The following is a 16821-nucleotide window of genomic DNA, read 5'->3' on the forward strand; positions in this document are numbered from 1 at the left end:
CCCATTGGCCTGGAGCAGCGAACCGCGGCCAGTGGGAGCTGCGATCGGCCGAACCTGCGGACGTGGCAGGTACACAAACCGGCCCAGCCTGCCAGGGGGCTTACCCAGACGTGCTGCGTGCCAAAGTTTGCCAATCCCTGGTGTAAATGAACCCATGGGGGGGGTCTGGAATCCCCCATCCCTTTAGATTGCATGTATGCATGCATGTGTACGGGGGTTATCTGTGTGTGCATGACTGTATATCTATCTAGGCAAATGCCTGTGCATTTACTGGGGGCAAGTGACTGTTGGGGTGAAGATGGGGAGCAACTGGCTGGTTTACATCTTCTCTTCCCCTCTGACCACCTGCTCTAAGGAGGGCTCACATCTTGTCTGGTTGTTCCTCAGGCGTGCCTGTCAACGTGACATGCAACATCTTCATCAACAGCTTCGGCTCCGTCACAGAAACCACCATGGTAAGACTTCACCATCTGTCCCACCCTCCTTCCCAGCCCCTTCCACTCCCCTAGAAGCCTCCGGAGGGAACAACTGGGGAATTTGGCCCTGTTTGCTATGCATGCACCAGGCCCTTGGAATGGGCCAACTCCAGGAGATCTGGGGTCAGATCCAGCCCACCTGAAGGTTTGTTCAGACCCACCTATAGCGTTAATCCTGTAGCTAACATAGAGATATGTTGCCCATGGTACTGGGAGACTTATGGGGAAGTGGTGGGAATCTTGTGGGACAAGGGGCTAACCAGTGGGGGGCCTTAGGGGAAGGGTGTGAGAATGGAATAGGAATCACTTTGTGGTGGGGAGAGGTGGATGGCAGGAACCTCGTAAGAAGCTGGAGCCTTCTAGGGTCCAGAGACGGATGCAGGAAAGAGATTAGTATTCTCTCCCTTCCCCAGGCAAGTCTTCTTGTTCCCCAGGGATGTGCAAGGCTGCTCTGAGCTGGCTCCTGTAGGAGTGTTTCATCCCCAATGGGGGGGGGGGGGGTAGCCCTGCCTGACACAGTACATTCAGTCCCTCTCTGAGGAGCAGCGATGTCCAGCCAGGTACCCATGCTGCCTTCCCCACCTGAGGTGGGCTTCCTTAAGACATGCCAAGCAGCAGGGGCCAGAAGCCCTGTCCTTTGGCCAGACCCACTGTCAGTCTTGTAGATGAGACTGAACTGAAAGGCCATGGTTGCTCCTGGCCACTGAGGCCCCTAGGGTACCTTCTGCCAGCAGAGGGGATGAACCATATGCAGCGGGGCCAACTCCCAAGGTCCTACAACCATGAGTCAGACTCCCCCAAAATCATGAGACTAAAAACCCCTCATGATGTTTGGGTGAGAGCTGATATTGTGGTTTTTAGTCTGTTCTTTGTTGAACTCCCTCTCTCCACCTCAGTGTGCACAACCGTTAACGCTGCCAACTCCCCCTCTCCACCGCCCCAGTTCCAGAGTTAAGCGAGTAGCAACCCACATGGAACTCAGAGCAGTGTGAGATGCAGCAGGCTGCACTGGGATGGCAGAGAAAGTGGTGCTCCTGATCAGAACAAACAGATCTTTGCTTTAGGAGAGCTGAATGGGCACGAGCAAACTCTGGCATGCAACCCTGAGAGAAGAGGGCTGCAGGGCCTGAACTGACGTCAGAGCGGCTGAAATTTTATTACATATATTATCATAGGAGGCCCAGGCTAAGCCTCAGGCAGGAGGGAGTGGATCATCCCACCCTGTGGCTAGAGGCCTGCAATCTAAGTACAGTGCCCTCACAGAAACGGGGAGGATGGTTTCAGAGGTACGATTAGTACAGGAACTATGACTTTTTTGCTGGCGGGGGGGGGGGGGGGGGGAGGAGGAGGGAGTCCTAGGACAGTTGTGAATTTACAGTAAGTGCCAACAGCTGTGAAAGCGAGTACTGTCAGAGGAAAAAAGCATTTCAGAGAAATGGATCTTTAAAACCCTAGACAGTTTATACACAGGCCTGGCTTACCCATCTTCCATAGGAAGACCCTGGCAGGTTTGAAACAGTCCCAAATCCTCTCACAAGACCTGTCTCTGGTCACGAACTCCTGCTAATTCTTGGCCTGAACATGAGACACCAACCTAATCAGGGCTGTCCCTTTCTGGTTCCAAGTACTTTGTTTGCCAGGAACTTTGAGCCAGGTCACTCAGTCTGCTCTTCCCAGCTACAAGAGGATTTGTTACCAGGGCCGGCCTACAACATTTTGGCACCTGAGCCGGGGAGCTCAAATACAACCCCCATACCCCCTCACTCGGGCCCAAACTTTGAAAGGTCTCAATTCTGCCTTCTTCCTGTTCTACTCCTCTCAGGGTACTGCTCTGCTACCTACCCCAATAAAGGAGAACTTAAAATGCCTTGTTCAAAAATTAAGTAACACTGAACTTTTAAACACCTGAACAGCAAATGTAACTTTTCTTGGCTGCATAGTAAACACTGGCATTTTTATGTTTGAATAATCAAAGTGGTGCTTTCCGTGCCTTCTTGGTTGCAAGGATTTGAACTGCTTCCTGCTGAAGGTCTACAGTCTGGGCCAGCTCAGGCTCGATTGAGATGGCTGCAAGGCCGACCAGCCTCTCCTGTGTCATTGTGGAGTGTAGATGTCTTTTTATTAACTTCAGCTTGGAGAAGCTGCGTTCTCCAGTGGCAACTGTTACAGGAAGTGTTAGAGAAGTATTGCAGAGCAACAAAAGCATTTGGAAAGAGGGTGGTCATCTTATTTGTGTACATATATTCCAGAACAGCCTTTGGAGTTGATCCTGCTGAAATGTATCTTGAAAGGGCTTTCAGTTCATCACCTAAATCACTCGCATCAATCGCGCATGTCATCATGTGTTAACACTGTCTCTAGTGCCCTGCATTGCTGGTGTAGGTCTTCTTCAGATATAGTGAGGAGTTTTGGAATATCCTACAACATCCCAGATATACTGCTGTGTTCCTTGAGCAGCAGGAAACATTCAACTGACTGTATTGCACAATCTAGCACCTGGTTAAAGAATTCAACTTTGAATTGTTGTTTGGGATCTCTTATGGGATTATCCCATGCCTTGTAATCAAAATGTCTTCTTCAGTGACTCTTGTATTCCTGAATGGGTGGGAAAATAGCTTCAGTGTGAAGTTCCTCTGCCAACTTCTGTGCATTCTTCAGAACGTTTTGAAATCCCTCATCTGACCGGTAAGACTGTAGGTATGACTTTGCTTTGTCCAGTTGTTCCCTTGCTCCAGATATATCAAGGTCAACATCTTGGAGTCTCTTGCTTACAACATTTATTTCAAACAGTATGTCATGCCACTACACTAAGCCACACAGAAATCTGAAGTTAGGTATGTTTCTGGTGATTCCATTTCTCTCTGCCACTGTTCTCCCACAAATAGTTCCTGTCATAGCATTATCCTCCATAATGGCAACTATGGCATCATCTATCTTCCCAATTTGGTGTTTGATAGGCTTTATCACCTCCACTTGACTTTCCCATTGTGTGGCACTCAGTGGTTTCAGTGTCAGAGAGGATGTGCCCAGATGTTGCTTCAAAATTTGCCATCGATAAGTTGATGCAGAGAATACACAGATGCTTTGAATTACATTAAAAAATTCAGCAGCCTCACTAGAAGCTGATGCTGCATCACTGACCACCAAGTTCAATGAATGAGAAGTACATGGGAGAAAAAAAGCTCGAGGATTTAACTCTTGGATCCGTGTCTGCACTCCTCTGTTCTTTCCTTTCATGTTGGCACCATTATCGTAGCCCTGACCTCTCATATCAGCTTTCGCAATTCCCATATCTTCCAGCTTTTTAAGAAGCACATTTGTAATACCAGCTCCTGTATCATCATCAATGTCAATAAATTCTAGAAAATGCTCTGACAGTCACCGTTGCAGGGATGTTTTCACTAGATTCTGTTGATGTTACAAAACGGACCATTAAATTCATTTGTTCTGTATAGCTGATGTCAGGTGTGCAGTCCAGAATAATGGAGTAATATCTTGCTGACTTCAGATCTGCCACAATTTTCTGTTTGAATTTTGTTGCCAGTAACTGTATGATCTCATTTTGAATTGTTTTTCCAAGGTAGTGGTGTGTGCAGATTTCTTGGGTGGTGACTCTTCTTAGATGCTCCTGGAGTACAGCATCAATCTCAGCCATCAGCTCCACAATTTTAAGGAAGTTTTCATTGTTTGGCACATACAGCTGATCTGAAATGCCATGCAGTGCTATGTTTTGGGTAGCAACCATTCTCACAATGGCAATGAGCCTTTTCAGAACATTTTGCCAGTAAAGAGACTCCGATGCAATCTTCTCATGATGCTGATCATCTATGGTGGCTTTTAACCTTAGTCTCACCTTGAGTGCTTTCCACCTATGGAATGCTCTCTGGAGATTTGCTGCCTTCTCATGGCATGCCAGATTATTCCAGTCCTTTGTTCCTGTAGAACCCCCTGTGGCTGGAACATTAGACTGGAAGAGTTTGCAACAAAAACAGTACGCAGCACTCTGGGTTTGAGTACCTAAGCCATGGCCTTTCCACTTTGTCACCATTGGGGATTTCACGCCAGTAATGTGTTGGATGGAAACTTCTATTTTCATTGTCTTTGGGGAACATGAAGTTTTTCACTTGCTGTGGCCCATGCAGTACAAGGAAGTCCCTCAGGCTACTGCTCAAGTGGGTCCACAGTCCTGGATCATCTAGACTTATGGAACTAAACTCAGCAGCAGCTGTTTCTTGCACTTCCACCACACTCTCCTCTGATCTACACTTTTCTTCAGGAATGTGCATGGATGCATCCATTTGAGATGGAGATATAGATGCTGCAGTAGCTGCCAGGTCCCCTGCACTCTAACTGGAAGATCGGGCATCTCCTCACTATTCACATCCTCACTGGGGCTGGAAGGCTCATCGTGAACATTTGTGTCTATGACAGGTTTCAGAGGAACAGCCGTGTTAGTCTGTATTCGCAAAAAGAAAAGGAGTACTTGTGGCACCTTAGAGACTAACCAATTTATTTGAGCATGAGCTTTCGTGAGCTACAGCTCACTTCATCAGATCTTCATCTTCATCTGATGAAGTGAGCTGTAGCTCACGAAAGCTCATGCTCAAATAAATTGGTTAGTCTCTAAGGTGCCACAAGTACTCCTTTTCTATTTGTGTCTATGTATCTCAGGAGAGCTCCTTCCTGCTTAGATAGAAAAGCTTCCTTTTTTTTTCTGAATGCTGCCCCAGAGGGGCGTTTTCTGCTTTCACTCATGACTGCTGTTCTGTGCCAGCTATAGTGGCTCTCAACACTCAGTAGAAGGGGACAAATGAGCAGGCTGGTAGCAGAGCCTGAGTGAGGGAAGATATCAGCATCTTAAGGGCCTAACTGGCTCCTGCTACTTCAGTTGACTGCCTGTTCTCCTCAAGTGGGTTCAGGGAAGCAGCAGGAAACAGGAAGCTCCCCGAGAAGCTGGTGTTAATCAGTCCAGGCTCCTGGGAGTGCTAGAGAGGTACATAAGAGGCTCCTCTGCCTCTCTCTCCCTGCAGCTCCTTCTGCTTTCTGTTATTCCCTCTCACCTTTTCTCCTGACTGCCTGTTATGTCTCATGCCCTCCTTCCTCCAGCACAGCACTCCACCATCTCTGTGCATGTAGATCAGAGAGAATACATATGCACCAGCAGCAAACACAATTTTCTACACTCTGAGTCCTAGTGGCACCCCCACCCCCCAGTCTGGCACCTGAGGCAGCCGCCTCAGTTCGCCTCATGATAAGGCCAGCCCTGGTTGTTACCTGCATTATCTTCAGTAACTGGGGATTTGCATTAGTCCCTCTGATTGACATTTGCTCCTGTAAGACACATCCATGAAGCCAGGAACACAGCCACTAGAAGCGTTCTAGATATCTCAATAGGGTTGTTAAAAATCTGACTGTTCCAGGATACCATAGCACCTGTCACTGGCTGCTCCCTCTCACCCAGCCTTCCCAAGAACTCCTCTTCGCCTGAGCAGAGGAAGGAGAGCTTTGCCTGCTTCCTGCAGCAGCTCCGATTGACTGCTCTTCCCCAGGAGCCTGGCCCTCTTTCTCCAGCCCCACTCATCACACTAGAGCCAAGTCCCTTGAGGCACGGTGGGTGTTTGATAACAGGGAATATCCTTCCTCCCCAGCTGATTGGGATGGGTGCTCCTCTCCCCTTAGGATTACCGGGTGAACGTCTTCCTACGCCAGCAGTGGAACGACCCCCGCCTGGCGTACAGGGAGTACCCAGATGACTCGTTGGACCTGGACCCCTCCATGCTGGACTCCATCTGGAAGCCAGATTTGTTCTTTGCCAACGAGAAGGGGGCCAACTTCCATGAGGTCACCACCGACAACAAGCTGCTGCGCATCTTCAAGAATGGCAACGTGCTCTACAGCATCAGGTATGCACGGGGCAGGGAGAAATGAGGTGAGCAGGGAAGGCAGGAGAGGAGAAGATTCTGGCTACCTAGGGGGGAAAACAAGGCAGGGTCATCCAGGGAAAAAGGGATGAAGAACAAGTCTTAGGATCATAGACACATGGGGATAGAAGGGATCTCAAGAAGTCATCTAGGCCACCCCCTGTATTGAGGCAGGTCCAAATATAACTAGACGATACCAGACAGGTGTTCATCCTCTAACCTGGTCTGCAAGGCTTCCAGTGATGGGGATTCCACAACCACTCTAGGTAACCTGTTCTAGTGCTTAGCTACTCTAGAGTTGAAAAGGTTTTCCCTAATAGACAACCTAAATCCCCCTGGCTGCAAGCCTTCAGTGGGTGTGAAGAACAATTGATCGCTGTCCTCTTCATAACAGCACTTAACATATCAGGCCTTCTTTCTGCGTCTAACTTAACAATGTTCAGTTCTTTCAACTTTTCCTCATAGGTCATATTTTCTAAACCTTTTATTATTTTTGTTGCTCTCCCTGGACTCTCTGCAATTTGTCCACATCGTTCCTAAAGTGAGGTGCCCAAAACAGGATACAATACTCCAGCTGAGGCCCCACCAGTGCCGAGTAGAGCAGAATAATTACCTTCTATCTCTTAGATAGGACATTCTTGTGAATACACCCCAGAATGACATTTGTTTTTTTCCTGCCAGCATCAGATTGAATATGAGTTAACAATTTGTGATCCACTGTAAACCCCAGATCCTTTTTTGCAATACTACCACCTACCCATTTTGTAGCTGTGTGTGCATTTGATTTTTCTTTCTTAAGTACTTTGCACTTGTCTTTACTGAATTTCATCTTGTAGACTTCAGACCAACTCTCCCATTTATCAAGGAGATTTTGAATTCTAACCCTGTCCTCCAAAGGGCTTGCTACCCCTCCCAGTTTGGTGTCATCCAAAGATTTTTATAAGTGTACTCTCCATACCATCATCCAAGTCCTTAATGAAAATACTGAATAGTACCAGACCCAGGATGTACCTCTGGGGAACCCCACCAGATATATCCTCCCAGTTTAACAGCAAGCCATTGATAACTATTGCAAGTATGTTTTTTCAGCCAGGTGTGCATCCACCTTGTAGTAATTCATCAGGACCACATTTCCCTCAACTCTTGATCCACTGACTGGTGTGGAAGGGAGCCTCACCGCAGGCACCCCCTGGCCTGGCTGGACATGGTGTAGCATCCTTTTCCTCTCCAGCATCCCCTGCCACTGGTCACTCCGGTCCTGTGGTGGTGCCTCATCTTACAACTTGGCCTGCCGGGAGAGTCACATTTCAGTTCTACCCCTTCCAAGATGACAAAGTCTCACAGATAATCCAGTATCTTTGCATCAGGCCCTCAGCCCTGTGGTCCTTATATACTTCTCTCAGGACTTTAGATTATCCTTATCCTCTTACAGCCAGGGGCTTCAAGCCACCTTCCCAGTGGCTGGTAGGGGAACCCAGGCCTGTCCTCTGCACTGGGTTCCAGTCCAGGGACCCTTGGACAAGCAGCCTAGGTCTGCTTTGTCAGAAGCCTTAAAGCTGCCTCCCTGGACTTCTTCCATTAGTCTTTCTTCAGGCCTTTACCCCAGCCCTTTACTTGGCACTTGATAACAAGCAGCACCTCCCAGGGCTTCTCCCCAGGGGTCCAGTTCCTGTCTTTTTGTCAGGGTCAGCTGCAGGAACTTGCTCCAATTCTGCATCTTCCAGAGAATAACTGCAAAACTCTGCCTACAGCCCCTTCTGGGCCAGACTTCTCTTTATAGTCTCACCCAGCACTTCCCCAGCAGGGCCTCATCTTTAATTACACCAGGTGCATCCTCCAGATGCCACTCAGGCCTACATTAACCCTTTCATCACCCATGTGAGGTCACTACCCCATCACACATGGCATGTATACCCCACTGATTTGCTCATGTCCCTCCCAGTGGTGAATAGCCTATTACTATTACCAGCTCAGGGAGTTACTCCTTTAGCTGGAGTGATACAGGCCCATGCCTGTAGTGCTGAAGTTTCCTGACTCAAGCCCCCTGATGGGGGAGCCATTACACATAGAACTAATAAGAGGTTCCACACCTGCTGTTAACCATGGGCCAGCAGCACAGCTCTCTCACCTCTGAGTCCCAGGTCTGCTTTGGAAGACAAAGGGCGGGAAGGGCTTATCCAAATGCTGTAGGCTCAGACAACCTGCTCCATTCTTTCTGCTCCTCCCAGGCTGACGCTGATCCTCTCTTGCCCCATGGATCTCAAGAACTTCCCCATGGACATCCAGACGTGCACCATGCAGCTGGAGAGCTGTGAGTACCCCCTGGGAATGACGGGCAGGGATAAGGATGTGAAGCGGGATTGAGGGCCGTGTCCTACCATCTCTCCAGGCTGCTCCTGTGGTGGCTGCCTGCAGCAGCATAGGGGAAGGACACTCAGCAGGCTGTGTCCAGCAGTTGTCTTTGTATGTGTCTCCCGTGCTGACCCCTTCCAGAGCCGGCTCCATGTAACCCCACTTCTCCTGCGTACTGGGCCTTGCCGCTACTTCTGACTGAGGAAGCTGCCGGGTAACTGAGACAGGAGGTGGGGGTAGGTGCAATGGAGGGAGATGGGGAAAGGGGTGAATGGCGGTGAGGGGGAAGAAGGGGAGGAAAAGGTGGAAAGGAGGGCCAGCAATGAGAAGATGAGCCAAGGAAGGCTATGGGGACACACCCAAGGGGGGCTGTGGCACAGGAGGGAAAGGGACGCGATTAGTGGGCAGCTGAGAGACACCGTGTGGGGGAAACTCTGGGGTGAGTGGCCCTCACTTTGGGACTGGGAGACTGCAGGAGTGGGAGGGCAGGGGGGGAGATGATGGGCCTAATACTGTATATGAGCCCCTGGCGGGAGGATCACGGCTGCTAGAAAAGCTCATCCGTAATCTAGTTCCAGGAGAGAGAGAGAGTGAGTGTTCCTAATGCTATGTTTGGGGGAATGATTACAAGTGTCAGAGTGTGTGTGTGGTGCGTGAGATAATGCTGTACCCATCTTGTGAGTGCTCTGACTGTGCGAATAGCCTGTATATCCCAGGTGTGCTTGTCAGTAGGTTTGCATGAGTATGAATTTCTGTGAAGGCATGCATCTCTATGGCATGATGTGCATGCATTTGTGTCAGTGCATGCCTGTCTGTGGTGTCTATTATGTGGCATGCCTATCTACGCATTTGTGGCTATTCCCTTCCAAACAGGAGCACTTCCAAGTCCTTACGCCACTCTAGTCCCAAGGCGTGAATGCATGGACTCACAGCACGCATTGCAGGCAGCATTTCAACACGTCCAGCTATGCAGGGCAGGTCCCACCTCCAAAACAAGGAGCTCACAGAACAGGGCAGAATTCCTCCTTGGGAAGTTCTCAATTGCACCATAGCCCTTCACAGCTACTGCGGGCTAATGGGCTAACCTCAGTGGGAATGCCCTGTGCCAGCACACTTAATGTACAGACCCAGGGGCAGCAACACAGAGCAGCCTCAAGTCTGCTTCTCCATCATCCTGTTTCTAGAGTTGGCCTGAGGGTTCTCAGAATCGTCTCCCAATTTTCATTCTCTCTGCCCTCGTTCCCTTGCTCCATCCACCCTCACTCTCTCTCATGCTCTCTCTGTTTGCCAGTTGGCTACACCATGAATGACCTGATCTTTGAGTGGCTGGAAGAGCAAGAAGCTGTCCAAGTGGCAGAGGGCTTGACGCTCCCACAGTTTATTCTGAGGGATGAAAAGGATTTGGGCTATTGTACAAAGTATTACAACACAGGTAAGCGCACACACACACACACACACAGTAGAAGTCTGCTCCAACAGCCTCAGAGCACAGGTAAACCACACCGCTAGACTACCCCATGCATAACTCCACTCTGGGGTTTCTGCAAGCAATCAGAGCAGGGAGGGTGGTCCTGATCCCACCCCAGGAACAACCGTTTAGGACTGGAAGTGCATCTGGAGATTGTCTCCAATTGAAACAGCAGGGGAAGCTGGGAGCGTATCTCCCTGAGTTATCACTTACTAGACCAGCAGGGCTAATGCCCCAACTCTTACAAAGAGTGTCACGGGGCCGCCAATGGCCACACCTGGCCAATGCCTTGGTTTTGTGTCTCCCCAGAATGCCAGCCATGAGCTAGGAGGTTCTGACCAGGTCACCACAACCTCTCTTAGGGCTGCCCAGACCTAGTGACCATCTGTGGCATTGACCTATCTCGTGTCTCTCTCCTTGCAGGAAAGTTCACCTGCATCGAGGTGAAGTTCCACCTTGAGAGACAAATGGGCTATTACCTGATCCAGATGTACATTCCCAGCCTGTTAATTGTCATCCTCTCCTGGGTCTCCTTTTGGATCAATATGGATGCTGCACCCGCCCGTGTAGGGCTGGGGATCACCACAGTGCTGACCATGACCACCCAGAGCGCGGGCTCCCGGGCCTCTCTGCCAAAGGTCAGTGGAAGGGGGTTACGGATCATGTCAGCATTGCCTGTGCCATCATATCATCTATTCCGTGCTCCAACACCACTGCTCCTCCAACTCCTCCGGTTTTAGCCAGCTGTCATGGAGGGAGATCTGGAGCAAAGCAGGCCCAGGGCAAGCTGTGGGACCTTCTTTCCTTCTATCCCAATTTCCTGAGCACAAGCCATGTACCCCAGTGCTCTCCCCACTCACGTTACTGGACAGTAACTGTATGTCAGGTCCCAGACACACAGAGGGCTCAAATCTTGTGTGGGGGCAGAACCCAGTGCAGAAACCAGTAACCAAGAGCCAGATCCTCAGCTGCAGTAGAGTGATGTAGCTCCACTGAAGTCAATGGAGCAACACTGATTTACACCAGCTGAGGAGCTTGCCCCTGTTCTCAGTGTGCTCCGGACCTGCTGAACATACAGGAGCATGCACTGTGGAGAAAAATCCCACCTTTCCACCACTGGGCCTCACCGGAGCTTTGCTTCCTCCCCTGTGCTGCAGCAAACTGTCCTTATGCCAGGATCACTCTCAGTCAGGTTGTTAACCTCTCAACAATGTGAATTTAGTAGCAATTGCAAGGATGAAAAAGCAGAACTACGCTGTAATTACAATCGCTGCATTCAAAAATGGAACTGAGAGGCTCAAGCCTGGAATAGCTGGGGGCTGCAAGTCAGGAGAGAGGGGCATTGGCAGAGTGGCTGTGGGGAGCCCAGGGCTGGAACAGCTGGCGGCTGCATGTCAGGAGAGGAGAGGGGCATTGGCAGAGTGGGTGTGGGGAGCCCAGGGCTGGAACAGCTGGGGGCTGCATGTCAGGAGAGGAGAGGGGCATTGGCAGAGTGGGTGTGGGGAGCCCAGGGCTTGAATAGCTGGGGGCTGCATGTCAGGAGAGGAGAGGGGCATTGGCAGAGTGGGTGTGGGGAGCCCAGAGCTGGAATAGGCTCTGCAGCTGAGGTTGAGGTACTCTGGTGGAGCTGAGCACAGGAGCAGTTTGCTCCTCCCCAGCATGCACTGTGCCTCGCGCCAGCCTGTTCTCTGAGTCCCCAGGTGACAAGCACTTTGCACTGTCTGGTGCAGTTGAAGGAGGTGTTTCAAATTTTAGCTTCCTGCTGCCAGAAAAGATCCCTTTCGGCCAGGCCAGCTCCTGCCAACACGTTCAGCCCATCTGCTCACCGCAACTATTTATAGTTTCCTTATTCAGAAGCAAAATGTTTCTTGCTGCTTCCTGCACATCCTGAGGATGATGCTAGGGTCTTTTCAGCTACCAAATGATGCTGTTAGCCAGTAAGCACATGTTCCAAGAGTCCCGCCCTAGATGTTGGTGATGTCCCTGTGACTGCAGGAGCTAGAGGAAGCCCAGCTGCAGCACCTGGGATCCGTGAAGGGGAGTGAGGGATGGAGACAGTTTTGGATGCTGACAGGGTAAACCTGGCCCTGAAGAGCTAAACTGAGAGGGAACATTCCCAGGCCTTTCTGTTCTGACTCCAGCAGAAACCACCATCTTTTAAAGCAAACAAACATCCTCTGGCAGCATTTGCAACCCTGCCATTGACTCACTGAGAGTAAAACCAGTTCTAAACCACTGACTCTGATGTCCTTGAGCGCCAGCGTCCAAACAGAGAGAAATACACAGAAAGGACAGCCACCATAAGCAGGGTCAGCTCCAGAGGAGTTTTACAAGCCCTCCCTCTTGTGCTATTAAGGGGTCAGGGAAGGAAAAGTCTTTGCTTAACTGTGAGCCAAAGATCACAGCATGCTGGATGCACATTGGGTGGTAAGCTTAGTTGTAAACCTGGCTCCATGTTCTTCCAGAGCGGAGAGCGTCCAGATTTTGTGGGGAATTTAAATGAGGTTTTCTAATTTTTAGCAGGGGAAAGGAGATTGTACTAAGGGTTCTTCTTTCCGCTCAAACAGGGCAAGAGCTAGTTATGAGTTATTCAGTATTCGCATGACAGTAGAAGCCCCGACTGAGAGCAGGGCCCCCTAACGGCAGGTGCCGTACAGACACATAGTAAGAGCCAGTCCCTGCCCCAGAGAGCGAATGAGTGGTGCAGTGCACCAGAACACCAGCTTCTCAGCTCCACAGGCTGGAGGGTTTTGTTTAGATCACCAGTAAAGTGAGTTGGGATGTCTTGTCCTGCTGACCATTCACACATCATAAAACTGCATGATTGGCAAGGGAGATTCAAGGCTGGAATAGCAGGGGGCCACAGGTCAGGAGTGAGGGGCATCGGTAGAGCTGTGTGAGGAGTGGGGCAGGACTGGAAGAGAAACAGATTTCCAGCCCAGGACAGAGGTGCCTTGGCAAAGCTAGCTCAGCTCCTGCCAGCCCCGTGTATGGGCAACGATGCAACAAGCCCCTGAGTTTAACCAGCTCTCAAATCCACTCTTCGTTCTTAAGAAAAGACTGACTCAGGCCACCAAGCCCCCGTCACGCTCCCAGGCATGAGCAGTGTCTGGGACTGGCATCGTCTACTGTGGCGTTGGTTAAGGGGCTCCCATTCAGTCAGCCCTCAGGAAGGGACAAGAAGCCAGCCTGGGAAGGGCCTGCCCTTGGGTCAGTCCGGGCCAAGGGGGAGCAAGACCCTCCTTGTCTCTTGCAGCACTCAGAAGGACACCATGCCAGGGAGGGCTGCTGGCCAAGCCAGCAGAGCCCCACGGCTGTTCTGCCAAGGGCCCAGTGAAGCAGCGACAGCGACGACAGGAGGCGAAAGCTGCTTTGGGTTAATAAAAGCAGGAGCCAGGAGGAGGCACATGGGTGGAAAATGCGTCAAGTGCTGCATAATTGATTTTCTTCTTTCCCTCTTTTCATGGCCCCTTGGTCGGCCCCACACGGGGCCGCTCCTTACTGCCTTAGCACAATCATCTCTGGGGTCAGAGATGCGGGGAATGAAAAGAGGGAGAGGCAGAGCGAGGGAAGGACAGAGAGGGTGGGGGAGGGGGAAGTGTGGCTGAAAAAGGGAGGAGAGAGAAGTGAAAGGGGCTGGGCAGGCCCGAGGAGATGGTGAGAGGCTCTGTCTAGCAGAAGGCTGTGGGAGGCCTGGGGCCAGAGGATGGCCATGTCCCCACAGGCGGGAGCAGCCCAGGCCCTGTGCTCTCTGACCAGACTCCCCCTCCATGCCGGTTTGCAGGTCTCCTACGTGAAGGCCATTGACATCTGGATGGCCGTGTGCCTGCTCTTTGTCTTCGCCGCCCTGCTGGAATACGCGGCCGTCAACTTCGTCTCCCGCCAGCACAAGGAGTTCATACGCCTGCGCAGGAGGCAGCGGCGCCAGAGGATGGTGAGTCCCCCCACACCCTCCAGCACACACAACACCCTCAGCATTACCATGGGGACTGGCCAGCGGGGATCTCCCTGGCTGGCCCTCCCAGGCCCATGCTCTGCACTCGACCACCCCCGGAGCCCCGAGTGGTTGGAGAGGCCTGCGCCGGGAGTTTAACTAGGCTCTCTCAGTCGTGTCCCAGAGCTTCTGCTCCAGGGAGCCCAGGGGACTGCCCTGCGAGATGCACCCAGGCTTGGGGCACCCAGGAAGTGAGCCTTACGAGACTCACCAACCTGCAAACCTGCTGCCCAGCAAATTCCCAGCCATCTTAGAATGACAACAGGGGGCTGGGAGCAGGCAGTGCCTCCTTCCGGGGGGCATGGAGCCCAGTTATAGCATCGAGCTGCGGGAGACAGTGGCCTGCCAAAGGCCTGATGGCACCTTATTCCTTCCGCCTATGGCCCGTGGGCCCAGGCCTGGCTGGAGGGTTCTGTTACCTGCGAGCTGCCTTGAGCAGAGCCAGCTCTGGAATCCCACAGCCCCGAGACACCTGTAAAATATCCCCGAAGCATCCTGCTGCCCTCAGTATGAGCCTCACGAGGCTCAGTCCTGCTCCCACTAAAGCTAAGAAGAGATTTATCATTGATGTGGCTGGGACCAGATCAGGCCCGAGATGGGGGAGGCCCTGAGGCACATGCCGCCAGCTCAGTCACGCTGCCCATCCTAACCCCAGACTCAGTAGGTGGAAACAGGAGACCTGGTAAAACCTCCTCTAGGGCCTAGCACTCCTGCCAGCAGAAGGCCTCAATACACGGAGCAGAGAAAGGACTGTGTGTGTGGTCCCCAGAGATCTCCCTTTGGAGCCCCATCCTGGGCCAGCAGGCTGGGCGGGGGCACAGGGATTAATCCAGGGCAGCCGCTTTCCTCCTGCAGGAAATGCCATCACTCTCTGTGCTTTAAGGTGTGGGTGTGTTGTCCCAGGGGCAGGGTTATCAGTATGTTGTCATGGCAACAGAGGATATGCTGCTAATCAACAGTCAGGGCATCAAACAGGCTCTAAATAAGTAAAAGCAGCATTGCCGAGCTGGAGCTGCGTGTTGGTTGCCTAGTGACCGAGCCCAGATAGATGGTGCTTGTTAATAGTGGAGCTCTGATCTGAAGCGAAGGGCCCCTGCCTGCTTGCACTAGAGGCTGGGGAGTGCCCATATGCCAGGCCCATATGCTGCTGCTCATGACCGGCAAGCGACCCCGGCCAAGGCAGAAAACCAGCCTCCCCAAGTCTCTGCACCAACTGGCCGTGGATTGCGACAGCTGAGTGGGGCCTGGGCTCAGACACCAGCCCTCACCGAAGCTCCTCTTCCTCCAGCCGAGCCAGCTGCCCGGGCCATGCGGCAATCTGCTCAGGTGGAGGTTGTGCCAACACCCCATCATCAGCAGGAGCCTCCCTGCTGCCTTCCAGGGGGCTCCAAGGCAGGGAGCAAAAGGCGGATAGAAATAAAGCGTCCCCTGGAAGAAACAGATGAGGCCTGATTTCCAGGAGATTGGCAAGCCCAGGCAGCCAGCTCCAGGGGTGGCACGTTGCAGCTCTCCTATTCAATTTGTAATTAAGTTGTGCTTCTCACTTTCCACTGTCCTCATTACATTCAGAGGGGCTGGGTCGGTGCCCTCTGGTGGATAACAGAACTACTGCAGATCCTGATTATTCAGAAGGAAAGGCTCAATGGAGCCTGGTGAATAAGGGGCCTGATTCTTCCCTGCCTCTCACCAGAAGGGGAGCGTATGACAGCCACCTGGCCCAGGTGTGAATGCACGACCCAAGCTGCATGGCAGAATCAGGCCTGCAGAGCCTGACTGCAGGCCATCAGCCCCACTCCCTCATTCCATCCTGAAAGGGGACACGCGTCCGCATCTTCTGTTGCGGTTAATGTGAGATCAGGGTGCTCAGCACCTGCCAGAATCAGACCCTCAGTCTGGACATGTTCCTGGCACATCCGTATTGCTTGTGGGCACAGTGCCGCTATCCCACCTCTCCAGACACCCATGCTAGGGGCGCTGTGCTGCCCAAGATACATTCCTCCATAACCCGCCACTTCACTCTCCCCAGCACTGCATCACCAGGTGGGCACCCTTCACCCTTGCCCATTATATCCTACCTCCTTTTCCCTGGCACTACGGCCTTTGCTCAAAGCTTCTGTGCACGTGTGCTGGCTGGTGGAGCCACCAATCATCCATTGTCCTGCTTTTGTTTGGTCTGCACTCTTGGATTCCAAAAGGGTCTGAGCAGCCAGACGCCCAGCCTGGAGTCCTTGCAGCTGCTGAACACCCTGCGCAGCCATGAGCCCACCTACAGAACACTCTCTCAGTTCTGCAGCTCCAGCTCCAGGGTAAAAGCAAACCAACCACCCCCCACCGTGAGAAACCTCCCTGGCTCAGCCCATTCTGTCCCCTTCTTTTATGTTAACCTCCCCCAACAAGCTCACACCTGCACCCTCACCCACGGAAAAATGGGGTAGGCCTTTCCACTGGGGATAGCTGCATCCGTGGCCAGGCCTGGCGCCACAGCAAAGTTATCCTGCAGGGATGCTCAAAGGCTTGGAAGATGAGAGCCACAAACGTACTTGCAGGGAGTGGGTGGTGTTCGGATTTAAAGGGAGTGAAACAATCTCACTGTTCAGGGCAGGTGTACAT

General features: G+C 51.9%; 1 protein-coding gene and 2 long non-coding RNA genes across 3 annotated transcripts in view; 1 reads left to right on the forward strand and 2 right to left on the reverse strand.

Annotated features, from left to right (window-relative positions):
• LOC125642265 (uncharacterized) overlaps positions 1-16821 on the reverse strand; it is a 77653-nt gene that overhangs the window by 25898 nt on the left and 34934 nt on the right. The gene's annotated exons all lie outside the window — the stretch shown is intronic.
• LOC125642261 (glycine receptor subunit alpha-4) overlaps positions 1-16821 on the forward strand; it is a 40194-nt gene that overhangs the window by 9771 nt on the left and 13602 nt on the right. Inside the window, exons 3-8 of the mRNA XM_048863281.2 lie at positions 388-455; positions 6156-6379; positions 8626-8708; positions 10041-10181; positions 10641-10855; positions 14002-14151. Coding sequence (XP_048719238.1) covers positions 388-455; positions 6156-6379; positions 8626-8708; positions 10041-10181; positions 10641-10855; positions 14002-14151 — 881 coding nt within the window. The remainder of the gene's footprint in view (positions 1-387; positions 456-6155; positions 6380-8625; positions 8709-10040; positions 10182-10640; positions 10856-14001; positions 14152-16821) is intronic.
• LOC125642266 (uncharacterized) lies at positions 6356-8633 on the reverse strand. Its single transcript, XR_007358351.2, has 3 exons — positions 8526-8633; positions 7575-7685; positions 6356-6444 (listed from the first exon to the last, which is right to left on the reverse strand). It is a non-coding gene; the product is annotated as an uncharacterized LOC125642266 (long non-coding RNA).

Source organism: Caretta caretta, chromosome 9, assembly GCF_965140235.1.
Source record: "Caretta caretta isolate rCarCar2 chromosome 9, rCarCar1.hap1, whole genome shotgun sequence".
Lineage (NCBI taxonomy): Eukaryota > Metazoa > Chordata > Testudines > Cheloniidae > Caretta > Caretta caretta.